Source organism: Dromaius novaehollandiae, chromosome 16, assembly GCF_036370855.1.
Source record: "Dromaius novaehollandiae isolate bDroNov1 chromosome 16, bDroNov1.hap1, whole genome shotgun sequence".
Taxonomy (NCBI): domain Eukaryota; kingdom Metazoa; phylum Chordata; class Aves; order Casuariiformes; family Dromaiidae; genus Dromaius; species Dromaius novaehollandiae.
This window is the reverse complement of record NC_088113.1, coordinates 20,652,563-20,680,142: the sequence shown is the minus strand read 5'-3', so window position 1 is coordinate 20,680,142 and position 27,580 is coordinate 20,652,563. Positions and strand designations below refer to the sequence as shown.

The window sequence follows — 27,580 nt, the reverse complement described above, 5'->3', positions numbered from 1 at the left end:
AATTAATTGCAGTAACAAGGAAATACATGGTTATAAACCCCCCAGAGAAGAACAAACAGGTGATGGATGCTCATAAGACAAGCAGGAGCGGTATGCCAAGGCTGCAGGACTTGTTGCAGGAACTGGGAGAATATTGAAGACTTGGAACAAGCCACTGCAGGAAGGGCATCAGGGTCAGAGCTCCTTGAGAGGGGATAGGTGCCCCTGTGCTAACAGCCTCTTTAGCAGAGCCCCTGACAAGCATAACTGATTTGATTTCAATGAACAGCAATGCACAAAAAAATACCCAAGAATTGTTTCAGTATCTCAAATCCCATCAGGGCTGAGACAGAAGAGGGTGTTTTTTGTTTTTATGGCAAAAGATCCTTTTCCCAGGAGACACTTTGGCTTGTGATGTTTCTGTAAGGCTTCTCTGCACTGCTCACTACAACGGATCACACAAGGTGCGGGTGAAGAGGGAAGTGGCCTCCCCAGGCCGTGCGGGGCTGCTGGCCACTCCTGCGTAAAAGTATGCAACACCAACCCAGTGAGACCTCTACACAGGGAACTTAAATCTAACCTCGATAAATAAAACCAAATGTTTATTTACACCAAAGAATTCCAACACTGGATCTTTCACATATGAAGGACAAAGTATATATACACAGCAAGGGGTAGCAGGGCTGTAACAAGGGTGCTTTTTTGTTGTCAATGATAATATTTGTCCACAATTACTGATCTACCATTTCAGTTTAAGTTAAAGTCTGCTTGCTCCTTCCTCTCAGTGCATATTTACAAGACTGTGAGGTAACTGGTATTCTCACCACATGGCACGTGAGGGAGGGGATGGTGGGTGAAGATGTGATATCTGACTTGGCGCAGTCTGATTTTTCCAGCTTTAAGTAGCCACCAGCTTGAAACCTATATAAACAATTTAAAAACAATATACCCAATAACAAACTAATTCCAGAGATCCAAGCCAAGCAATGGCAGGAAGAACGCTCCATGAGAAAGGTACTAATTAGAGTATGGCTTACTCTACAGGAGCACCTTTACCAGGAAATGGCAAGGACTTCGATTGGATCAGTAACTTTATGCTTTAAGACTAAAATTACATGCAAGGGAGTGAGTTGGCATTCTGGCTGGCTCCTAAGGAGACATGATTCAATCAGAATAGGGTTTTAGACATTATCTGCACTTACTTCTTTTTAAGTTTATACCACCTCTCCATACTGGAATTGTCTCCTCAGTGTACCCCAGCTGAGTCCTATGCAGGATATGGGGTTAAAGAGACTGGTACTTTAAGAATCCCCCTCCCCTGCCTCATGAAGACTTGCTCTGGTAGTCTCTGGAGAACAGCACAATCCCCCAAGGTGTAGGCTGGTGGAGGAGTAATGGTGGGAACATGAAGAGAAGAGATTTCCAGCAGGATGCAATAGCTTGGAAATGCTGTTGATTCATCTTTGTTCTTAAATGAAGAGTACTTTTTTGGGGAAAAAAAACTGTCCGAGAAATATTCCATCTGTAGGTATTTTCAGGGAATCCCCTGAGTTACGAAAAGTTCAAGTAAAAAAAGAAAAATCAGCCTATAATAATTTTGTATATAATGACTGAACTACTATAAATCCACAAGCAACAGTTCAGACACGGTGCCTCCAAAGCGTTCCATCCCCTCCCTTCCCCTGCCAGGCACGAGCTGCGTCCTGAGGAGAGGCGGAGGGGAAACCTCTTCCCCACCTGACTCAGCCCAGGCAGCAGGAGACAAGACCCATCACTACTGCTGAGCTCCCGCAGCAGCTGGAACTGGCATCCCCAGAGTGGTGGTGGCAGAAATGACGGGTGAGCCTGCTAGGGGTCCAAGGGGCGAAGGTGTTGGCACTGAAGAGATCCCTGAAACAAAGACAATTAAACAAGAGTTAGAGGGAAACCAGTGCATCCCTATCCATGACAGCTCAACTTCTTAAATGAACAGTTATCTTTGCAGTTCAGATTGGTGGCATTTTATTTCCACAGCTTCCAAAATAAGCTGAGATTAAAGATATTTTACTGTTCTCTAATGATTCTGAAAAGAGCTCAGAGTTGAATACATACAAGTGTCTCCTAAGGGCAGATGTGGCCCTGTATGGCAGGATCACTGTCCTTCAGACTGCTCCCAAAACATCCAACTGCAAAGCACTTTTCTTTAAAGTAAGACTAGAAAAGCAGGTCAAGCTGCAGAGAGGCCTTATTTATCGCTCTCTCCCACCCACGTCTTTGTAGCTCTCCTTGCACTTGTCGTCAGCCCCAGGAGATGACCTAATGCCCCACCGGTAGAATTCACTCTCCTGGATCCTCACATCCACACAGCTATTACAAATGCTTTAAAACGTCACGCACCGAGTCAATGGCAGAACTGACCTGACATCATGCTGGCACTGCTGACAGGAGTGCTGCCACCTGGCATGTTGGACGAGCCCATCCGAGCCTGGTCTTTCACGATGGGATCTAGGAAGAACACGCTAGCTTTAGGTGCCGTGTTGGCAGACAGCCTGAAGCACACTGCCTGCCTCTGTGCACAGCTAGTCCTGGCAAGTTGCTTACATTAGAAGTAACAACAACTTTCATCTACTGGAATGCAGCAGGTTCCACCAACTCCGGTGGGAAGTACCCAGGAAAGGACCAAGGAAACGTGGTAACTCAAAACTGGCTCAAAAGATGTGCTTTCTAGCTCAGGAGTACCACTTGACAATAAAAGCTGAAGGAAATGAAGGTGAAGTTGACCTTCTCCTTTCTATACAAAGCAATTTAATAAAACCAAACCCATAAAGTGGGTTTGTGTAGCAAGCGCTAAGATTTTCACAAGTTACAGTAACATCCCACAGTTGCTTTTGAGTTGCAATGAGCTCCAATGACAATTGATGTCTTCCATAAGACATCCACATTTTAATTGCTACCTCTTTATTTTCAGCTGCAAGTAAATACTATCTGAAGAGAAACAACCCCTTCCCATTTCACAAGCCTACTGAGGCATAGGAGGGAATTGCAAATTTTGCCCTTTGTCATGCTGATTTCAGCCCCACTTGTGTCTGTATTTGGACACAACTTAATTTAGCTGTTCCTCCAACTCTCACATTCAAAGTTTTCAGCTTTACAAATGCTCACACTTGTGAAACATTTCACTTGAACATTTGCCACAGGCACAATATAGATCTATACTGTTTGTTAATTGCACAAATCAGTTAGTTCAGCACCAAGAAAAGGACAACATAACTGAACAAATATGAATATTTTGCATTGTTACAGCAGTTCCCAAAAACCTATGCATCAAGTCTTATTTATTTGTGAAAAAGACAGCAAGAATTTAAACACATTTGCTAGTGAAAGTTTCATTTATGCCTGCAAACATAGGAACTGAAGACAGTATTCACTAAGATATACATTTAGCAACACAATGAGTCAAAATGGTTTGTTACTCGACAAATCAGTTATCTGGTTTTATCAAAACACAGGAGTCAGCGCACCCCGACATCTGCTGAAATTAGCATGGGTCTAACACTAAAGCTTCTCTAACGTGGTGCTGACTCACTGGCTTGACACGGGCATATAACACTTCAGCTTCTTTAGGTGGCAGTGCCCTACTTTATCTACCGAAGAGACAAGCAGTCTGAGCTCCAATGCAATTACTTGCTCAGACCAGGCATATTATGTTGCTTTTCTTAGCTCCTATCTCCTTAAACTTCTGGAACTGAGATTTGCCAGAGGCAGAGGAAGAAGTGTTCAAACAGTAGCTCATGATAAGAGCTGATACTTACAGAAGTAGGGGTGTTCCATGGCTTCTCTCGCTGTGAGTCGTGACTGGTGATCATATCGCAACAGCTTGTCTAAGAAATCCAGAGCTTCTGGACTTACCAGATGTTGGTTCTCACTGTGAACAAAGCGCTCCCATCGCTTACGGGAGTGTCTGCAGAAAAAAATACACAAATGAGACAGAGCTGGGGACATCAGTGATGAATGTCACGTTTTTAAAAAGCAAGGACTGCAGCAGATTCCTGTCCCTCTGAGACAGGCTGTTGCGTGGTGCAGCAGAAAAGGGGCTGAGCTGTGCTGGACCGTGAAGCGGCAGTACACCGTGCCACCACGGGGCGGCACAGCAGCCAGGGCTCACAACGGCCTAAGGACTGAAGTTCAGAATGAACTTACGGGCCTAAAATCCCATCTTCTGCTCTTCTCCTTGTAGTTTTGTACGTCACACATGAAATGATAACTCCATGTAAATGCCATCTTAAGCAGTAACTGATATTCTGCACTGTAATTCTCAGAAACGCTGGTACTTGTTTCTTTGCTAGAATACTAAGAGAGCATTTGCCCCTCACACTTCAGCTCCAGCAGTTCATTTATTGTCTAAATGACATTTAAAAATCTTTCCTCAAGTGCATCTGCAGAGAAAGGACCTTCCATGGGAAGCACTAGTAAAAGGGACTGAAGCCACAAAGTAACTTGTCAAGATTCCTGGCACTGCTTTCTCCCTTAAGCAGAAGTATTTGTTTATTTGAAGGTCTGTTGCCAAAGCAGTAGCTGCCCTGGTCTACCAAGGGCTCATAACCTTTTGGGCTACTCTGGACTTTGACTCACCTGCCCAAGATGTCATTGAAACGTGGATCCAGTTCAATGTTGTATTTGTCGATGTAGTCATACAGATCTTCCGTTCCCAGCACCTTGGCTATCCTCACCAGCTGGGAACAAACGAAAAAGTCAGTCCTACTGTGAGAGAATGGTAATGCCAGAGCCAGCACGAAGATACTGCAGTATCAAGATCCCTTGGGTGCCTGAACCTGGTTTTAGTGCTGTGAACCAGCAACCACAGCACTGTCTCGTGCCTCCTACTCCTCCAGCCACGTAGAATCATGGGCATCATAAACATGCCTCCACTTATACTTGATACTTCATAATCCAAAGCAGCCTGGAAGGAGCTGCATACCCGAATCTCCATAAAATTTAAAATCTTGCAACACTAATTCCCTTGATAGCAAGAAAAACCTCAAAACCAACAGGGTAGGAAGGCAAGAATAACCGGACAAAAAAACCAGAAGCTCTGTAACTTGTCTGTGAAGGCTGAAGTGCCATCCTGGAGGGTTCCAGAACAAAGGTTTGAGAAAAGAGGGTCAGTGTTCCCAATCTGAACACATTAGCTCAGATGCAGAGCACAGGTTAAAGGTCCAAGTGTAAGAATTTTGGTGTAAGGCAACACTTCAAAGATTCCAGAATCTGTATAAAACTGTACTGCGTTCAGTTTCTATACAGAGAAAAAGAGAGAGGAGAGAGAAAAAAGACAGGTATTGGCAGAGCAGGGACTTTTCACATGACATAACCTCAGGATCTATGGATCTATGTTCCAGAACACACCAGCCTTAATGTAACTATTGTTATAACTTTTCCAGATACCTACTGAGGAGCTCATGAATACAAAGCACTATAAATCTATTTCTGTTTAATTGGTTACATGCTTTAGAAAAGGAACACGGCTTCAAACTGAGCAAAGAAGCCATTACAAAAATATTTAAATCATTCTTCAGCTCCCCTGACAGAACTGTAAGCAGAAAACCTTCATTGTGCTAAATAAACAGAGATTGTACATAACCAGCTCTCACCTGATCATAGTTGTCATGGCCATGGAAAAATGGCTCCTTTCGGAATATCATACTAGCCAACATACAGCCCAAGCTCCACATATCCAGACTGTAATCATACATCTGTACAAAACCAGAAGCACAATTCAGCTTTTAATGAATTAAGCAGAAAAAATTCACAACACTAACAGGGCCCTCCCTCCCTCCAATGACACAACTATGGCCATATTAACTGGGAACAGACTGAAACATGCTTATGCATCTTCACTGCTAGACCACTGTTCAGCTCAGTGTTCCGGTTACTCAACCCGGGATACGGCCATTAGCAAGACAGCAGGTATCCTCTTTCCATCCTTCTGCAGCAGAGATATTAAAGACCAGTGCCTCGTATTGTTTTCACTACAGACCAGGATGCTGCGAAGCACTGAAAAACCGAGGCTGAGAAGGGAAGCATCAAGACAAGTACAACATGGACAGACGAGGAACTGCCTTAATACAGAATCAGCACAATCTGAGAGTAACCAGTAGCTCTACTATTTCCAGCCCACAGCATTTCAATAATGCAAACTGCCATCACATTACTAGATGCTTTTACAGCTTAATGTAGAGGTTCATACAGTACTAGCTATTCCCCAAAGCATTTTCTTTTATTTTTGTTCCTTACTACAACATCAGCCTTGCTAAAAAATACTCAACATTTGCATTCCGAGATCCACGATGATAATTCTGTGCATCTTCCTTAGGTCCTGAGATAACTTAGTAGTATCTTTAATTCAGTGGCTTTGTAGCCACTGCTTTTTTCCATTTTAGAATGGATTGTCTTTAGTTCCAGATCTCTAGATATCTGGATTTCTGTTTCATTACCTTGAAATGGCTTTCTGTATAAAAGCCCATGACGAACCCTGGTAATTCTTACCTGATAATCTACAAGGAGTTCAGGTCCTTTGAAATATCGAGAAGCCACTCTGACATTGTACTCTTGGCCAGGATGATAGAATTCAGCCAAACCCCAGTCTATTAGTCTAAGCTAGAAATGGTAGAAAGCAAAAGGAGAAAAGGCTCAAGGGAGGCTCCAGCTCTCCACTCACTGAAGCCATGCTACAAACAAGTTTAGTTTGAAGTTTCATTTACAACTTTTTTATTTTCAGTTACCTTGATGACTATTTCTGTTTAGAGTATTTATTTTAATCACATGCCCCTTCCTTCTCTCCTTGATCTGGAAAAACTACTACATTTTGCAAGTATCAGAACTGAAGAAGCTTGGTTGCTTGTGCACATGTTTCTCAGGACTGACTTTGGTATCTAAGAAGCTCTGAGCAAATTTCTCTTGTGAGGATTCTCTAGTACTCACGAAGAGAAAAGCTCACAAATACATCTTCTTCCTGATTAGGGGTAAAAAAGCCTCTGTCCAAGCTACTTGGTCCATAATTTCACAAAATTCTAGGAAATACTATTTGGAAGCTTCTACTAAAAAAAGAAAAAAAGGCAAAAAAAAAAAAAAAGCCTAACTAAATACTGTGCTCTGCTTTAATAGGATATAAGTCTCAAAATATAGCAGAACAGAAAGAAAACAGTTCCTAGCTTACTTCTGCTTGAGCAGGGGGGTTGGACTAGATGATCTCCAGAGGTTCCTTTCAACCTCAACCATTCTGTGATTCTGTAATTAAAAGCTGTTCTTTTCACAGGTCCAATGGACAGCACTAACTCCTAGTTCCAGTGAATTTTAAAGTAAAAGCAGAGACTACTCTGTATGACATCACTAAAAGCTCAGACATGAGCTCCTATAGGTGCAACTTTACCTAGAAGCACCAGAAGGATTTAACCGACTTGCTGATTTCAAGGAAGCTCTATTTATACTACTCAACTCTGGGGGGGGGAACATTCTAATTCAGACCCAAAGAGTTTACCTCTGAAAGCCTGTCTGTTTTTAACACTTCTCTCCTCCCATATTATGATCTGGTCTAAATAAAGTCTCTCCCCTTACCAACCCTGTTGAAACATATAACCCACAAAAGCTTACAAAAAGCAGCTTATAAAATTTCATTTTAAGTTTGTTCACACAATGGAAGTGCTACCCCCCTTGAAGATGCCTGTTAGTATCACAACATAGGAGCACCCAGAAGGAATCCTGGTCTGCCAAGAGAAAGGTAGGACCCCTGTCTCTCTTCCAGCATGCCCCACATTACCTTTCTGTGCTCATGGTCAATCATGACGTTGTGAGGTTTGACATCTCTGTGCATGATTCCCATGCTATGGCAGTAATCTAGAGCCTGTAGGAGACACACGAATAAAGAGGGACACTAGAGTCACAAGCATCTTTCAAGTTCAATCATACTCGGAAGCATTTCCACATATACCCAGTCTAACCAGGTGGCAAGACTTTACTGCCCAGAGTTCTATCTTGGAGTAGACTCATGGACCTCAGAAGATACTTCTAGAGCCCTCTCACAAGGAAGTCCCAGCAACACGGAAGCATTTGACTTCATCTTGTGGACTTCCTCATAAAAATGTAATTTCAGAGTCCCTAAGAGGAGAGTTACTAAGCACTTCTGATCAAATGAGTCTCCCCTTCTCCAGACTCCTGAGGGAAAATGTGTTTCAGAAGAACAAACATGCTTGCACTACATGACAGCACAAAACCACCCAGTAACAGCTTACAACTTTGTTTTCAGAGGCTACAATATACCTGTGATTTATGATCTGGAGTTATCTCAGTGTATGTAAAGGCTAAAAGAGCTTCTCTATCCTCAAAAAGGACAAGAATTTGTTGCAGAAATGAGGCTGAACAACTGATACTAACTTGATGTCTATTTTCCACCCCATTCTTCCACAGGCTTTCTCTTTCTCTCCCCCGATTAGTGACAAGATAACCATCTCTACAGGATTAGCTGGGTGCAAACCCTAGAAATAAACAAACTGAGAAAACACCAACTTACCTTCAAAATCTCATACATGTAGAATCGAATATCATAATCTGTTAATGTCTGGTATAATTGCTGTGGGAAACAAACACATCGCTTCAACACAGAAGAAAAAAAATCATACCCCTGCCAATCCAGAACAATCCAACCCTGTTACCTGCTGATGTGGTTCTTGAACTCCATTTGAGTGAACAGTAAAAATTTCCCAAGTTACCCTCATCCCACACATGTTCAGCCTGTTCCTCTCCCCTTACAGATCAAATGCATGGTTTACTTCTAACTCTGCTGAGATATTCTGGTTTCTGTCACTAACTCCCTCAGGTTGCACTCGCCCACCACCAGCATGATATGTTATGCCTGCAGACTGGTTCTCAAAAAGACTGAAGATGCTCTGCAAAATTAAGCAGCTATTCCAGATGGCACTACAAAGCCATTCTCCTCCTGAGGCAGGCTAACAAGAAGGGGACAAAGAAATATTTAAATCCCTTTTCCTAGAAATATGGAAAGCCATGGAAACAGTTGTTCACATGTAAAGCGGTCATAGTAAATAGTTATACATTGGACATGAAAGTGAAATGTTTCAAAAAGACTCAGCTTGAGTAAAGCTGTGACAGGCACTAATGGTCTAGGAGATGCAGTGAATTGGCTCCAAAGGTTGGAATCTGGATTCTCATCTTGTAACTTCTGTGACAGAATGGTACTGAGGGCTTACTTACAAACTTCTGTCCCAACTGTATTCATCTTTAAAGACAGCTGTCACATCAGAAGCAAATGATTACATAATCTGCCTGCTCCTTAAGTGCTTGTCCCTCCTCAGAAAAACACGTTAGATGCAGCTTTCAAATGGAAAACATTTTAAGTTACATTATACTGTACCTTAAAGTCTGTGTTGTTTACATGTTCAAAAACCAAAGCAGGGGTCCGGGACTAAAACAGAGATAAAAGTGTTCAGCCATGTTAAATTGAAATAATCTGTTTTTTATTTAAGATAATGAAATAATTTGTTTTTACACCTAAAACTGATAAAAGCTCCTCTATCTCAGACACATTCGGAATTCCCCTCAGATAGAGAAAGGAAAGCTAAAGTCAAAGCCCACTGCAGCATTGTTTGTAAAATGAATTGACGTGTCTAAGTTCAGTGGTATCTCACCCTCACAGAGTGAGGGGCTGAAGTGATCCGTGGGGGAAGGGCCTTCTGAAAGAAGTTAATCAGATTAAGAGCTGATCTGATTAAGCAATTCAAGTGCAGGGTTTAAGAGCAGGGGAAAACAATAACACAGATCAGAGCTGAAGTCCAACTCAGCAACTTCAGCTTTAACCCCAATGTACCCTTTAAGTTCCTTTCATACTCACCACAGGATCTTTTACTATATCTACAAGAGTGATTATATTGGGACCACCTCGCAAATTCTCTAAGATCTTGATTTCACGCTTGATTTTCTTCTTTTTTACAGGCTGAAGAATAAAAATCCAAAGTGTTAAGATAAAGCATTCAAGTAAGTGAGGCTAACAGACAGCTCAACATCTAGATGACAAAGGCAGGTGACTACGAGTTAGTAAAAAACATCAGAGCCTTTGCAAGTAAGTTCAAACAGCTAAATATTCTTGTTATCTGACTATGCATCATTCAAGCAAGGGCTCAAACATCTGCAGTCTCCTTGCTGAGGATACAACCGTGACAGCTACAAACATTAGTTGTATGTGAAAAAAAGGTTAGGAAGATGGCATGTTTTTTTTTTAAAGCAGTCTGAACATGATCTGATAGTCAAAACCTTAACTGGCATATGGCAAATCTGGAACCATGAGAAGTCCACAACCTGAGGGCTACCAAATAAAGGTATTCACAAATCAAGGCAGTGGAATACCCAGTTTCCAGGAGACACTTACTTATTCTGGAAGAATATTACATCTGCAATGGAATTTGCAGAGCAGAAAAGAAAATTAAGTTAGCAGTCCCTAAAATTTAATCAGTGGTTTTAAAGGACAATGATCCCACTCGCTCGTAGGCCTCTATTCAAACGAAAGCATGCCAGAGCACTGGTAGTTCAGAGCTGAGAATATTCTAGTCAGCTGTTCAAGTGATTTTTAGCTCCAAATGAAAATGCGTTGCACATCAGGACTTCTTTAACATAAAGGCTAATTCCTTACAGGCAGAGGCATAGGGCTTCTACTTGCAGGCTTGAAATGATTCCCATTTTCACCAAATGGCACTCCATAGCTAGGCTTTTAGGATTTAAGTGTTAGAACATCAGACAATTTAGGCCAAATACTGCGCTTTCTAGCCTCCTGGATCACCGCACTACAGATTTCATCTTTTACCCAATCCCCTGCTCACCTTGAGAATTTTAACAACTACTTTTTCATTATTTGTAATGTTGATGGCTTCAAATACTTCACTGTATTTGCCTCGGCCTAATTTTCGAACTAGCTGGTAGTCATCTTGATTTCTGTGGAGATAAAAAGTTAAGAGTCCCAAAGAGCTCAGTCATTTCCACCACAATTTACAAAGTGCTCTTTAATACTAAAGCACTGCCTCACCTTCCAAACAAGCTGGATTAACTAGTGCCTTAAATCTCCTGAAAGTGAGGATTAAGAATTAGGAGTGAAACAGCAAGCTTCTTGGCACACTAAGTCAAATTCAATTCAGAACTTGTTTCTTCTACAATAGATGACACGAGCCCAACTATACGTTTTCAGCATCAGCAAATGCAAACTATTCCTTCCAGCAGTCTTTATATATACACATACATGGAAACTACATATTTCCTAATATAACCTTGTTAAAAATAGACAAAGTTATTAAGACCAAAAACTTAAGTGTTAGCCCATTTAAAAACAGACTAGGCCCGAGACTTACACTTATGCCCAGAAGACAGAGTACAATTTCAGAAGCCAAGAACCGTAACAAAGCTAAGGGCAGAACTCGGATAGCCCAGGCCCCGCTACGCAAAAGCAGGAATGCAGAGCTATTAAGCTGGCATCGCTGCTGTCTGGTTCTTGGACGGTTTAGTCATAAGCTCAATTTAGACACCTCCTTCCTTCAAAAAAGGCATACATGTCTTTTCCAGTCACTTGCAGAGAGCTGAGCAACAAGTCACAAAATAACATGTACCTATTTAAGTCTGCTTAGTCTCTTTACTCATGCTAGTTAGAAACAACATCAGACATCTTTTCATCTCTTTTCAGCCCTGCACCCAGAGCTGCTTTGACTTTTTGAAATTAAAAAAGAAAAAAAAAAATTCTTCCCTCCAAAAGGATGAGTTTCCTGACTACTTGGCAAGAATTCTTCAAACTAAACTCTTAGAGGAGCTGCTAAAAATGTTCTTGCACTGCGGAGGATTTAAAATTTTGACTACAAACACTTTCAAATGCACAAAAGGTTACTGTGCTGTTCCTGCAATTATGAAGAAAAGCTGTGATCCTAATACATGCCATGCATCCTAGACATCTGCCAAAGAGCATAAAAAAGCCTAATGCAGCACAGGTGCCTGAAATCTCCATGCGCTGTTATGTTAGTTGGTACAAGGATCAGTCCCAGTCCAGGGACATCCATAAGCAGTTGGGAGACTTACCCCCACTCAACAACATGTGACTCATAGTCCCAGTACTCCCGAGGTCTGTGTGTGTTTACATCAGTGTAAACTCTGGCCCTGCTCGGCACGGGTCCCGACATATCAGACAGGTTGGCAGATGGAAAGGAGACGTCTGAAATCAGAGGCTACCAGAACTCCAAAGCTGGAATGGGGATAAAGGCCTCAGATGGGCCTCAGATTCTTCAAACTGCGGAAACAAAATACACCAAAGGTTAAAATCTCAAGATAATATAAAAATATTTAAGTTAATCATTAAAAGCTGTTGAGAAGTAGAGGCTGGAGACCAGCCACGGGCCTGGGATCATTCATCAGAACTTGAAAACTTATTTGTGTGCTTTCCTTCACAGAGGAAAGGAACACTCGGCTCAGCTAACAGAAACAACAGCCCACACGCACCTTACAATTTTGAGCAAGTTGTTTCTAACTTAAGGTGGAAAAGATAACTTTCCAAAAGGGAAGAAATGTAACGTGGTCTATATCTGCAGACAGACTCCTCCCTTCCAGCTCTGAACCGAAAGCAACAACCATCTAACATATTCTCTCTTCCAGCCAGGAAAAACTCTCACGCCATCACATGTAACCAAAACTACTCTATTCACTCGAGCTTGCATGACTATCATCTTTTTGCAACGCATTAATAAATGATGCTACATAACAGAGCTGACACATTTACAAGCTCATCCGTGCAGGCTAAATTCAGCACTTTCTGAAAGTTTCAACTTCTAGAAGCATCAATGTTTATTTAAAACAGAACTTCAGGATTTACTTGCAATTCTTAAAAGGATCTCAGCAGACTGATTTCATTACTACCTCAAAATACACAAGAACAACGAGCTTTAAAAACACATTTTTGACTCCTTGTTGTTCCTATGCTTGTTTTTTATTAAAATTCAAGTTGCAGGGAGACAAGAAGCATTCTTCTGCTTCTTTCATCTGTCCCAAAGGCTCAGGAAGTCAGAATCAAGAACTAAACACCCAAGAAAAAATCTTCTATTAAGACAAACCGTGTGGAAAGTAGCAATCCGTCTGAGCTCACCTCCCAAAGGCATCCAACCCAAGAGCAGATTTTCTACAGTCAAGCTCTGCCTACCTCCTCACTGCATATTACTCCCTGTTGATTTTGGGAAGAAGCCACAAGCCATCAAACTTTCTGCGCTTCTAACTGCTCATTCAATGCTCTAAGCAGGCTTCTCCAGGTAGGGACAGCAGCTCTCATCTAAAGAAGCTGAGATGGCTCTGGCCTGTCAGCAAATAAGAAACTGCTGAAATTACTGGCGGAAATCCTATCCTACAGCAAGACAAATCCTCTATCGTTTCTCAGATTCCCATAGAGTTTATTCCCTCTAACCCAGCCCACCAGAAAAATAAAGGAGGTAAACTAGCTAAGCATCTACGTACACTCAACTCTGGTCAACTCAGGAATCTCTGAGGATTTTGGCAGTGCAGCATTCTTCCCATTTCCTCGTTTTCTGAAGAAGGCTTTTGCCACCCTGTTCATGCCCGTCTGCACTGACATCCCATCACATCATCACACAACAGATATAACCTAAATATAACCCAGTGTCCACAGCAAAGAAGATTTACAGAGCAGGCAGCCAGCGGGTCTCATTTTTAAAAGCTTGGCATTATCTTTGGGCTTACCTAAAGAAAAGAGCTACACCACTTTGGACAACGCAATTAAGTCCTAGCAGAGACAACAGCTCTTTTTCCCCATGAGGCATAGCATGTTTTCCTTGATAAGCTACAGCCAAACTAATTGGACTATCATGAGGAAAAGGACATCTGCAACCAGCAGCTACACAAGAGAGGACGGACAGCGGCAAGATCGCAGAGGGGCTACTCACTACAAACCTTTCGGGGATGTCAACTGCTTGAGGATGCTTGCAAGAATTCAAGACAAGCTGATGCAGCTCGGAGAGTTTTACAGAGACAGGGAAACGAGCCTGATCACAACTTCCTACAGTCAAGATATTAAATCTGACTGTCCAAAAGACGGCATCATCTGTTTTGGACTATGATGCCTTATCCAAAGGCAAAAGAGAAATTCTGCTGCAGCTGACTAAAAACACTTCTTCGTCTTCTGCTTGTCTGAAGGATTTAATAAGCACCTCCACTTCCTCCTTAAAACCTGATTTTAGCAAATCTTCTGTTAAGCTTTGCTGTTAATTTTAGCCATTACTGTGGCTGGTCAAAATAACTCCTAAGAAAGTTACTGCATGTCGAAGACAAATATTTTAATTTCTAAATATTTAAGACAATAGTAACTTACTGTAAAAACTAGACTAATCATGCAGAATAGCTCTAGTTTCTAGTCCTCCATTGATGACAACCTGTATTGGTTTCTCACCAAATGAATTTGGGCCCAGGATATTGTAAAAGTTACTTAAAATCTTGCATAGGAATCATGGTATACAACTGTGCTCCTCCACAAAAATGAACCCTTCGGTGCAGAGGTAAAGCCATTTTTGAAGAACACAGCTTTCTCAGGGCCTGGCCCAAGGCTGCAGAAAACTCCAGCAGGATCTAAATCATCACAAACCTCACTGCCTTCCTGTTCAAATCCAAGCCATGCTTTGGACATTGCCAATGCAAACACACTGCATAGGTTACAATGCCCTGAGGTGAGGAAGGAAAAAAAAATACCTGCAAGCAACCCTACTAATACTGCTTGACCATTATGGAAAGCACATAAATATCATGGTGATGGAGGTGGTATAAAAGTATATAGTCAAGAATCATGTCTCCTCTACCAGAAACCAACTGTTGAGACTTTGTTCATGTCAGTTAGCCTTCTAGCATTTATAAATCTGGGCTATGCACCAGAAGCACGCTGACAGTCACTGTCAGAGCCAATAAAGCATGCTAAAATCCTCAGACTGGAGGTTTGATTTTTTTAATTAGGATGTAAGTAGGCAGAGAAAGACACTTTCTCCTGACAAGCATGTTATTAAGTATTACAATCTTACACTAGAAGTATTTGCCTAAAATAAAAGTAGTACCTCCGCATCTCTCAAATCCTTCACCGTGAGTGAAAGATGACACACTTAGACATTTCAATACAAGAATCTCTTTGTCAGCTTTCAGAGTCATTCACAAGGAAGGAAGCTGTCTTGGAGCACGAGACAGTATCATTTGTTCTGTAGTCTATGGCAAGGACTACACGACCCTGTTTATAGAAAGCCACTCTATCCATGGGCAATGCTATAATCCGAATAAGTATAACGTACTTACTTGCTACACCAATCTTGTCCCTTCACAGAAAACAGGCAACCGCCAGAACACAGGAGAAAGTAATAGCCCCACTAATCAGAAAGACCCACAAATTTGCTCAGAGTGGTTAGTTTAGGCTACATCACACCAAAAAAAATTATAGAAGCCAAAGTTTCTTCCTTTCTTCCTGACTTCTGCAGGACTTCAGCCTATTACACAGATGCAGCTCAATCACGGGGTACGAAGCAAGGGGAGGACCCAGGGGATCTGAGCCTGATGTTCTCCGCAGTGCCCTAGCACTCGATCGGCACCTGGTTCTGCATCCACGTACGAATATGCAACAGCTCTCTTCTGCCTGGAGTAAGCCTTCTCCAGTGGCATGAACCTCGGTAACGTGGGTTATTTCATGACCTACTGACACACAAATGCTTTTGAACACAGCTCCTGGTAGACGCCACTGCGGTAATCTAGCCTCAAGGTCAAAAAGGCACACAGCCTTCTTCCGAAGTCCACGACAGAGCTGTAACTCAGGCCTCAACACAGTAAGGGATAGGGACGCTTTCAGACAGGTGCTCAGCTAGGTGAAAAATATCAAGTTATTACAAAAAGAAAAAAAGAAGAAGAAACCTATTTCAAAAAAAGCCTCATTCCTCTAAGGAAATACATTTTCAGCAGCAGTCACCAAAGACCTCAAACTGTTTAGGTGGCATGACCCAAACACTCAGAAATTAGATGCCATTCTCCAAAATTTATTCAGACATTAAAAGAGTGTGCCAGTTTACTAGAACAGACTTAGTACAGTGAAATTTATTAACTTTCAAAATTTAATCACAACATTTGTTTCTCCGTGCCCACGTGCTTCCAGCAGGACATGAACTTGCTAATTCCATCTCCCTAACACTCCTTGCACCTGTATTAACTGAACCTATGCGTATGCACCATGACTTGGCAATCTTAACTTTTAAACACCACTTGGTATCTGTAAAGAATACTAGACTGTTCCATCTCTTCCAGCTTTTTATAAAGATCGCTGTTTCAAAGGGAAAAGAAAAACCAACCATATTACCTAAAGACAGATCAAATTTTACGACAGACTTTTTTCATGCCATGTAGCTGCAGCCTAGCACAAGCTGCATGTCGTAACCCACTGCTCAGAGGTGGTTTTCTCGGAAAAGCATTGACTGTAGCTTCTAAGAATGTGCACGCAAGGCCTCAATACAAAGACAGGTATTTACATCTGCTGTGCTTTATGGGAAATGAGGAGTGAGTCCTACTGCACAGAACTTCATGTTTGCTTTAAAATCAAGTTATGTAAATATACAAAATTACTTTGAAAGTTAAAAATATTTAAAGTTTCTCACTCCCTCTACTCAAAAATGCTGAAGAATTTGTACATATTTTGTTTTTGCTACCCTTAGAGAGGAATAATTTTGTGATGGATCCAAGCTCTTTGATAAAAGGAAGCAATAAAAATAGGGGTAAAGCACGGGGACAGATGTGGACATGCAAATGTCAGTTTAGCTTACAGTTTTGAGGTGGAAAAGCTACAGTATGAGCAGCAGTTAGTATTTGTTCTACCCAGATGAGATGAGTGTCCTCAATTTATCAGAAAATATGAGTATATTACTGTGGTCAGAATCTAAGCAGAGCATGTAATTTATTAGTGCATAAGCCATAGACTCATAGAACAATTTGGGAGGGACCTTTGGAGGTCCTTTAGCCAAGCAGGTCTAATTAGATCAGGTTGCTCAGTGCTGTGTCCAGTCTAGTCCTGAATGTCTCCAAGGATGGACACTCCACAACTTCTCTGGCAACTTGTACCAGTATTTCACTACTCTCATGAGAAAAAAAAATCAGAGTTCCCCATGTTCCAGTGGCATTCCAGTGCCATATTCCTGACCGCTATCACCTAGCGCCACCTCCACCAAAATCTCTGCTGCACTTAAGTGCAGCGACAGAACTGGCAGCAAAAATATGACGACAGACTAAACGCTCCATCCACAAAACTGAGCCTGCAGTTTTGTAACAGTAAAAAGGTAGCTCACAGGCTAGAGAGCAGTTACTGTAATTTAATACGTGCTGCATCCATACAGCAGCCTTATCAGCAGACTTCTTCCTGCACCCACACGTAGCAGTCTGCGCGGCAGACAGGAACCTGGTGCTCAAGTGCCACCAACTGGCCTGCTCCAACCTATAGCTACCATTACGGTCACTGCAAGGTATTACAACATTTCGGGCCACTGTGAGAGCAAAGGAAAAGTATTCCAGTCTCAGAAAAACACAGGGCACCTCTGAGGGAATTATATTTCTTTTTAAGTGGCTGATAGAACTCACTGGTAAAGCAGAAGTGCTTGACTAGGAAACATGACCGTGGGTTTTTAGGCAATATACCAACAATCACATACAGAGGACAAACCTTTCAGCTACAGGTCTGACAGATAATGTTCGATACTCAGGCTTGCCTATTGCAAGGACACAAAATGCTCTAGCTGTGCTGTTTTAGCACCCCTGCGGTTGCCTCTTGGGAGGACATCACCGAGCAGCATTCACAGGGAAGCTGCACCAAACGAGCACAATGGCACAGTTTCAGTGGTGGGTCTTCCCACAGAGGCATACCCTTACAAATACCATTTAAATATCACCAAGCTGACAATTAGCTAATCACTTACACAGCATCCTTACCAGAAGGACCACACAGAACCAAGTTTATCCTATGAAGGAAAAAGTCATGAGAACACAGTCAAACAAAACACTGCCATGTACTACTGATAACTACCCTGCCAGAGTGCCTAAGAGTCCCAATCAAGAGGCAGAAATAATTGTGCTGGCATCATATAGGAATTTTCTAATCAGGAGGTCTATTAATTGAAAGGAACCAGTTCTTAAAAGTTTGAATTATTCTAACAGTAATCTGTTGTCTGAACAGCTTGGTGAAACAGACTTCTTGTGCCTGAAGTTCAACAAAATAGTAAAAAGACTCTCAATGTTTACTTTGCATTTGATTTTAAAAACATTATAATTTAAGACGCTGTTACAAAACCTTATTTTAAAAGAGATTTTAGCATCCTCAAGATCTACTCTAATTCCAGCAACGAGCCCCCATACAGAGGACTTCGTTTCTTGTGAAGTGTTCTTACTTCCAGCACTAATACCTAATTAGTGTATGAATTTCCTATGTCCTTTATCCTTCTAAATGTATTCATTTACAGCAAATGGCAGAAAACATAGCTCTAAGAAAACTACGCAGTTTAGTTCTGAAAAGCACACATACTTAGCCTCCAGTAAAATTCTTACTTTTTTATTTAGTCTAGAATAAGTGAAATATCAGATTCTCCCCCCCTTTTAAATAGCAATTTTTCTAGCCTGGAACATCTCTAAAGCATACAGTTACTCAAAACTTTAAACCTAAAAAGTTGCACCAGCACAACACAGTGCACATACAGACACCCGGTGAGTTGGAAGCCAAGAGCTTCCCAGAAGACTGGTGTCCCGAGGAACCTTGCAATCGCTATCCAAGTGATGACCTTTCTGCATACAGCTCGGAGTATAAATAAGGCATCTGAATATAAATAAGACATCCGCGAATATGAACACTGCTTGATACTGACCTCTCTATGGATTGCTCCTAGCAGCACAACTTCCCCTTTGCCATCATCATCAGCAGTATATTGCCAGACAGTTCTAAGTTCATCTGCACAGACCAGGAGCAAACTCAGTGAACTATGCTCAGCACTATATAAACATGATCATTGCAGATGATTCACTTGAATTCAGATTAAGTTAGCAGAAAACATTGCCAAAGGAGTACGATAAGCGCTGAATTGACCCCTGCTACACCCAAAGAACCAAGAAGATATTTCCATCACTTTTATCACTTCCAGATAGACAGGACAAGATAATGTCATCCTCCCTTCAAGGAGAAAGCTGGATTCACAGATTGGTCATGTAGCTCTAAAGACTTCTCCTCTCACTTCCACTTTCCCCACATAAGCCCATTACCAGCTGCAACTGTAACAGACACGTCGCTAAGACAGAAAGCGGTCTGTTCATTCGGAATTAACCCCCTCGATTAGCTGAGAAGAGAAGAATTATGACAAGTTACCCAGAACCAAATGGCCATTCCTTTCCTTTTTCCACCACTGGAAGCAAGACATTACTTCTCATAATAAAAGGCTCGAACCCAATCTCTGAAATCAAGTGTATATTGTGCTTTATTAGTGAGAGGAAACATTAAAACTATCAGATCAAATTCATTATAATTTCCTTCATATAGGCTATTTAACCCTTGATTGTAAGCCTCCCAGAGAATGAGCACTTGCCTCTTGAGTGTTTGGAGAATATCTAGTACTGGATAGATAATACTGAAATTAAAAGACCTAGACATACTTAAATACTACAGTTCAGCCTACTGGTAACCAACATTAAAGAGTGTACATTTAATTTGGTTCTCAAATCCCATCTTAATTCTAAAGGAAGAAATAATAGTAATCAACTTAATAAAAAAAATATTCTATTTCACAAAAGAAACCTGATTTGTGTAGCTGTGTGATACAGGAACTGCAGCAATACAAATTTGGAACAGATGACCTCCAGAGATCCCTTCCAACCCATATTATTGTACAATTTTATAGATAAAATAGAAATGAGCTTGGATTAACAAAATGGACATATCCCATCCTTTCCTGAAGGCCATCTACCTATTAAAGGGACAACATCAAGTTGAAAAGCAGATTTTTGAATCCAATTGAGTTGAAAAAAGCTTAGGTTTGAAATCAAGCTTTTCTCTCTCTCTTTCTTTTTTTTAAGAACATCTGTTCTAACTACATTATACACACTACACATATATACACACACAAAATTATATACACGCATATATACATATAATATATATAGTGTGTGTATATATCAAATTGTGCCAGCTCTAGAGTAATAATAAATGATAATGTATATGGACCTCAAACATTCTCTTAAAAAAGAAATCTGAAAAGTTGTGACCTAATTCAAAATAAAACATGACCAGTGCATGAGGGAAAATGGCTGACAAATTTAGTTAAACTGGGAGAAACATCTCAGGGTAATTCTACACTAGTGATGTCCTAAAACTGATACTAGTTCTTCCTCCATCAGCTTCACCAATTCCTCCCTTGAATTGCTAGCAGTTTCTGCCCATGAGGAAGTCATCTGTTGGACCAAGGACAACAACTTAATGGAAGTCAGAAGACAGAACAAGAAACAGTTTTACTGTAACTCTGTATTGGACGCTAACCTCCAGTCTTGGGCAAAACTTAAATCTGCCAATTCACAAACGTGGAAAGCAGCGTCACCCACCTAACGAAGTTCACGGTTGCAGTGAGTCTTCATTTTCCTGCAGTACCACAAGGGCTAAATTTCAGGGAAGCTCACATAGATCCTCTACGGGTTTCAAGAATCTCAGCCTAGGTGGACAACCGACCTTTGCAGAATTTCAATATTGGCAACTTCACATATACCCGGGACAAAACAGCTCGAATTTGCTCCAGCAACAAGAGGCTGCCAGTGACTGGAATGTTCCTCACTCCCCTACCTCTTCTAAGAGATTTTACACAGAAGAGTTTGTCAACTGTGAAAACTCTTCTCTTCCCACTCGTCCCCAAAAAATCATGAACTCTCCTCCACATCTTAAGAGCTAAGCTAGTTCACTGTACACAAGGCAAAGGGAAAACTCTTCCCAACATAAAAATTCTCAGACTTATTTTGGATGAGGTCTCCGTAGTTCCAGCAGCAATGACACTACAGGACGCACATGCATCTGCAAGCCCAACGCCACTTACTCACACCAAAGCCTAGGCTCTGATTCATCCCCAGCTCTGCAGAAACTTTTCCTTCCGTGGTTCCAAGCCCCCACAGAACACGGGATATCGTTATTGTATATCACTTGAGTCTCATGACACAGCCAAACAGAAATGGCTATTAACGCAGCCACTTATTGCCAAACCAACATGTTAATATACAAGCATTGAAACAGAAACCGATTCATAATGTTTCTTCTGTTAGCATCTCTTCCCTCTCACAAGAACTCAAGCCAAGCGGTACCCTCTCGCCATTAGTGAAATGGCCTTTAGCCACGTTGTTCGCTACAGGGAGCGCGTGAAACAACCACAGAATGCATCTTTCGGAAAGACGTCTCTTCACAGCTTCGACCAAGCCAAAGCAAGAGTGCTTGTAAGGATTTCAGCATGAAGTGATTCTTTTTCTTCTAAGAGCATTCCTAAAAAAACAAAGCTTGTACCACTGGAGCTTTGGACAGTATTTTCCAAGCCTTAAGTCAATTACCAGAACTGTGATTACTACATTTTGTCAGCTCCCAAGATCCTGGCAATACCAGGTAACTTTTCCTACAAGCTCAAGAAGGGGAATACATCAGCATCGCTACGGGCTCTTTACAACCAACGTCAGGTCAACTGACAGCATCCTCTGGAACTTTCTACTTCGTAATTACTGATACATGATGCAGTTGTTTTCCTCATTAATTAGCAAGCACAGAGTACTGACAGACTCAGCTGCTTTGACCCCTATCGTTCATGTAAGGAGTGTGATTTATCGAGAATTCAGACAACCAAACTGTTTAAAAACAACTAACTTTTACTGAAGGAAGATGTAATCTGATCATGCAATTCCTAGAGGGAGGAAAAGTTAACTGCAGCTAAGTTAACTGCAGCTAAAGGATAAACTCATGTATACTGCAGGATTCTTCAGGAAATCCTTGCGATCAACAGCTCCTATCGAGCACGAAATACGTCGCAAACTATCTTCTCGGTTCCGATGGCTGCCTCTTCCTAAGCCTTTCTGCTGCCAATACAAACCGCAGCCATGGAGTAAAAGCTGTAACAGAATTATCTAAAAATTCACTGTTACAAACATGAGACGTACTCAGCTACCACCGTTCCGACAATCAGATGGAGTAAAACAGTTCTTAAACTCCAGAAATCGTTATCTGTTCAACACTGATTATTTTGTCTCTAATGCAACACGCTCAGTTTATATGGCTACTGCTAGATATGGCAGTTCCCCTGGACATCGCAGGCAAGGCAAATGTACTGACTGAGGAATGTGTCAGTACGATTCTGTATTTCACACCAGTATTTTGGAGATTAACTGAAACTCATGACTATCAGCATTCACCACTCTGTATAACTCAGGAGGGCTACGATTACTGCATCCACCCTCAGCCTACCAAATAGAATTACACCACTGTCAGCTACATACAAAGACAAGTTTGTCCATCTCCACAGCATTATTCTCCATACCTTGCAATCACCAAGTAAAGCCACAGCACTGCATTAATTCATGGATTTGGGAAGAGTATAGGTTTAGGCGCCTTTCGAGACACACCCATACATTCTAAAATGCTGAAGCTAGCAGAAACCCTGTAACTTTTAATTTGTAAACTCAGTTGATGAGATGATAATCTGGATGCTCTAGAAATTCCATCAGTGAGCAAAAAAACCCCTTTTCCTTCTGAACGTAATGAAAGTACTGCTTAACCTGCAGAAGCTGCGGCTGAAATTTAACAGCACTCTTGCAACAGACAGAGGAATCAGTGACAAAACTCATTAAAAGAATAAAAAGGAATATTCCAGAAGCTCTTGCTTTTTTATACTGGAATCAAATTGTTCCGTGTGTCCACACTAATCCATTTTCAGCGCACTAAAATAAACAAGAATCGACAACTCGTATACGCGTATGTAAAGATGCCCTCTGCGAGAAGCTGCCTCCTGTGAAGGCTTGAGTTCGGAGCCTTTGGTCAGAACAAAACAGACACAATTTCACCTCTCTAGATGTTCAGGAAGACTTGAGGAAATGCTCATTTATAACATGGTGGGACCTCTCCCATCCAGTGAAAGCAAATTCTGGCATGTAATTCCGTGTTAATGTCACAGAACACAGTGGACTCTCTCTACACTTAGTAACAGCTTAATAAAAAAAGGAAAAAAAAGGTTATTTTACCCTTTGGTTATTCCTGAAGGTGTAGTATGCAGAGGCCTACTTCAGAGATGGGTAGAATATCTCGTTTTTTCTAGGACTGCTGTAGCACTTTAAGACAGAACTATCCAATTGGCAGCCTGCAGCCAAATTCCACCTCAGCCCAAAATGCCTTGCCACTTCCACATAGCACACATTTTATTTGCCATTCAGCTTAAGTAAACTACCATAATGCAGCCATTAGGTTAAGAAGCTGGACAGCCTGCTTTAGAAAACTCCCTGCAAATGGTAACATTCCTTAAAAATTAGAAATCAATCATAACAAGGACATAATCTACCTCTCATAAATAGAAATAACTAAGATAAAGTCTGTATAAAACTAAAATTATTGAAATCATAACCCTCCAAATATGAGCCCGGGGTGGTATTGTCCCAAGTCTGCAAGAGCTCCTAGGTCTCCACTGCTGTTCAATTTCCCAAAGCGGCAGCGTGAAATGGATAATAAATCATTTGTTTGAATGCAACTGTCCAGAACAGTACGAATAAAGAAACAGGCAAGATTGTCAGGCTTGTTTTGCTGCTCCTCTATGGCTGAAACCTGATCAACAGAAGACTGCTTGAATCATTGATCTCACGACCACCGTCAATAACCCCACTTCTTATCAATCTTTTATACTGGCGGATAGTTTAGCATCTAGATGGTAAGCTTAAGTGGAGTCCAAAAGACAGGTTGTAAAAATACTCTGCTTTCAGAAACAGTACTAACAACAATTCAGAGAGCAGCATTCTCCTCTTCAAAGCAGTTTTTCTAGATCCAAAGGATAACTCCTTTCCTCCATTTAGGTTCTGTAAATTCCAGGATAAGTCAGCTCTTGGAAGCCCCTGGAACGAGATATCCAAGCTCAGAAAAATTACCCAAGAGCTGTCTCACAATCAAAACCAGACAATGTTTGTAGTCAGACTAAGTCACAGCAGTCCTTCCTGGCCTCAAAGTCTGTGGGTTTTATTCTCCCAAGACCATTACAGGACAATAAAATCTAGGCTGCCATCCACCTCACCCAAATAGTTCATAAAACAGATACCTTAATACAAGCAATTCAATAATGGACGAATAGTGGAGGTGACAGGCCTGGTAACCCAGAAATGAATCTCTGCCTCTTCAGAAATATGACATGAAATTAATCACGCCACCCCAATGTCACCCATTTGTTTCTCCAGCCTTCTTTTCCCTTATTCCTCAGAGGACATAAGGAAAGACAGAAAGAGAAAATTAGTTCTGGAAGGAGAAAATGCTGAAAAAGAATTCAGGTGGAAGACACAGAGACACTGTCCTTTAATAAAACTGGAAGAAGTTATCACCCTGTTCCTTGCATCAGATTTGAAACAGAATTCCTTCTCCTACAACTGCACAAATCTATTGTTACCTTTTGGTGTCCTGTCTTCCCCCAAATTCCTTCCACGAGCCTATTTCATTTCCAGTTACTTAATCTCCACTACTTGAAGAGCAGCCAAAATCTCAAATACTAAAGTAATTCTGTCTCCCTCCTTCAGGGAACAATATTTGACCAAGTCTTTCCCTAGTAATCCTCACTCACAGCTTTTTATCTTTGTTCTCTCTTTGCACCAGCTTTTCTTCCACGTAAATGAGTACCATTAGCTGTCACTTCACAAAACTTAACTCTACTTAATTTCGTGAAATAGTTCATGATCCATTTTTCTCCACATTTGCTACAAAACCTACTTCCAGTTTTATTACTCCTCTTCTAAAGAGCCACATTCCCAACAGAATCTATTTCTCCTCAATTTATTAACCCATATGTCCTGCCAAAACCAGAGGACCTGTTTTGAATCTTCTGTTCAGAAACATCCGCCTTCTCCTCCAGTATCAGAATCCCTAACCACATTTCCCCACACTCCCTCACTACGGTTTATCCCCACCACAGTGCATTACCTGGCTACTCAATTACATTAGTTTTTCTTCTTTTGCTACAGCCAAGGCCAAGGCGATGTTATCCTCCTCACTCCAGGACAGAGAAGTAAATCTCTCTCCATTGGCAAGCTGAAATGGAACGGTCACTGTCTACCAAAGATCTATACTGCCTTCATAATAATGAGAAGGTCTAGACCTTCACAGAAAAATCTTCTTTGATAGGAGACATTAGAAGAGATGGACTTCCAACGACAAAAAGCAGGCAGACCTTCTCCTATCAGGGACGAGTGCAGACCCCTCTTTAAACTGGAATAGATACATTTCTGCTAGTGAGAGAAGCATTTTATTCCAGTTTTCTTTCTTCAGGTGTACATATACAGTTTGTGTCGCCACAGAAGGACATATCGCTCTTCCTGTTGGTACATCATAACCAGGCACAGCATCTTGCTATACGAACTGGCACACCACCCTAATTTAAAAGCTAATTAAGATAAGAAGCTGATCAAGCACCCTACACTCCACTCTGTCCCCCAATCCTATCTACACACAGCGCAGGCTCCCCTTTCCTGGCACAAGCAACTATAGCTTTGCCCTTTTCTACACCATGCTGACACAAACAACGCACAGGATGAGTGATTTTTGTGCATCTACCTATGCTGCACCTGGAATCTGTGCTAGAGCCATACTCAACACACAGGCCGGTCGCCAATATGGCACAAACAGCACCTCCATTTGAGTCTGAATATTTTCGGCAAGTATTATTTTCATCCTACATCTTATGAAAAGAGAGAGGCTTCTGAGTACAAACTAAACTGTTAACTGCCCCAAGGGGAAGTAGCATAGTCTCCACGTCCATGAAGAAGCCTTGAAAAATCTCTCTAAAAGGATAACGTTGCCTCCAATCACCTCAAACGGGTGCTCACTCTCAAAGACATTACAAGCTCCTTTTTCCAAGCGTTTTAAGGAACATGTTGAGGACGGAGCTCGCACGCGTCAGGTAAGTGCTTGCGGAGTACGCAGCACGGTTACCCGCACACCAGACTGAGTTTAGCAGCAATGCACCAGTGCTCAGCGCACCAGTGCTCAGCGCACCAGCAGCCTTCCAAGACCCCAACCTGGCGGCAGGTCGGAACAGCGCAAACTCTTGCGCCACTGCAGACTTCTCTTGCGGCTCCTGGGGTTCTGTCTGGGTGCAAAGGACTGCGCTACTGAATCAACCCAGGCTCAGGATCCATAAATTCAGCTTGCAGAAGAGGGGCATATGCCATCATGAGTCTCTATGTGGACCTACCACTGCTGTCAGCAAAAATATACCAGTGATTGGGTGTTTACAATCCAAACTTTATTGGTTGCACCCAAAGTCCTGAGTAAAAAAAAGAATAAAGTAATCTGACAAACAACACGCAGTGCGTTTCATAATCTTATCTGCCTTTTCTTTTACAAAGCATATTTCACCGGCAGCCACACAGCCCGTTGCCCCAAGGTGCAATGAACTAAATCATAGGGGTGCGAATCACCACGGCTGCTTTTGGAGGAGGGGAACTGGTGTGGAGGTGCGCGAACACCCCCTCTCCTCCACGCCAAAAAGCCAAGAGCAGAGACCCTGCATGGACAGGGAGCAAAGAGTGACGGAGGGACAGGCCTGCCCCAGCCCCTCTGCACACCCCCGCCTTGTCCCCTGGGGGAAGGGACATGGCTTTTGGGGTAAATAACCCCCACACCGCCCAAACGCGCCCTGGCAGAGCGGGGGAGGGGAGGCTGCCTGCCCGCGGGGCCCGGCCCTCCACGCGCAGCCGTCGGCAAGCGGCGCCTCGCCGGTCCCAGGCCCGGCGCGAGGGGCAGCGGGCGCCGCCGGGGCCTGCCCTTCCCCTGGGGCACGCAGGCCGCCCGTCCCGCCGGGGAGGCCACGGGCCCGGCCCCCCGCCGCGCCGGCCCCGCCCGGCTCCCCCCTCGCCCCTGTCCCCGCGGCGGGGCCGGGCCGGGCCCCCCCACCGGGCCCCAGCTCCTGAGGGGCGGCCGCGGCCCCGCAGCCCACGCCGTGCCCGCGGCGGGGTGTGTGTGGGGGGGGCGCGGCGGCTCCTCCCCCGCCGCCTCCTCCGCCCGCCGCCCCCGCCGCGGGACCCCGGGGGGGGGCGCTGGGCCCGCCGCGGCCCGCCGGTACCTGCCGCGGCCGCCGCACTCGCCGCCTCCCCGCCGCCGCACACAGACAATATGGCGGAGGCACAAGGCTCGGCCGCCAGCCGCAGGGACCACAGCGAGGCGCGCCGGAAGCGGAAACCCCGACGCCCCGCTGGCGCGCGACGTGCCGCGGGGCCCCGCTGGGGGTGGGGCAGTGGGACGGCGCGCATGCGCGGCGGCCCCCCGCGCCGCACGGCCTTG

The 27,580-nt window shown here is 42.8% G+C and overlaps 1 protein-coding gene across 1 annotated transcript; it reads right to left on the bottom strand.

Moving 5' to 3' along the window:
• Positions 1–560: 560 nt before the first annotated feature.
• On the bottom strand, positions 561–27,507 carry CSNK2A1 (casein kinase 2 alpha 1). Its single transcript, XM_064521693.1, has 13 exons — positions 27,363–27,507; positions 12,079–12,286; positions 10,842–10,953; positions 9,860–9,961; positions 9,383–9,433; positions 8,522–8,581; positions 7,772–7,855; positions 6,502–6,612; positions 5,607–5,708; positions 4,591–4,691; positions 3,771–3,919; positions 2,377–2,463; positions 561–1,869 (listed from the first exon to the last, which is right to left on the bottom strand). The coding sequence occupies exons 2-13, from the start codon at positions 12,177–12,179 to the stop codon at positions 1,754–1,756; spliced, it is 1,176 nt and encodes a 391-aa protein (XP_064377763.1). The 5' UTR covers positions 12,180–12,286; positions 27,363–27,507; the 3' UTR covers positions 561–1,753.
• Between the last annotated feature and the right edge of the window lie 73 nt (positions 27,508–27,580).

Bases quoted from the DNA above. Each gene is read 5' to 3' on its own strand.
- CSNK2A1 (XM_064521693.1), bottom strand. From the start codon at position 12,179: ATGTCGGGACCCGTGCCGAGCAGGGCCAGAGTTTACACTGATGTAAAC. The intron at 9,434-9,859 runs GTGAGTATGAAA...TCTCTGTTTTAG, and splicing joins ATATAGTAAAAGATCCTGTG to TCCCGGACCCCTGCTTTGGT. The intron at 4,692-5,606 runs GTGAGAGCTGGT...GTTTGTTCCCAG, and splicing joins GCCATGACAACTATGATCAG to CTGGTGAGGATAGCCAAGGT.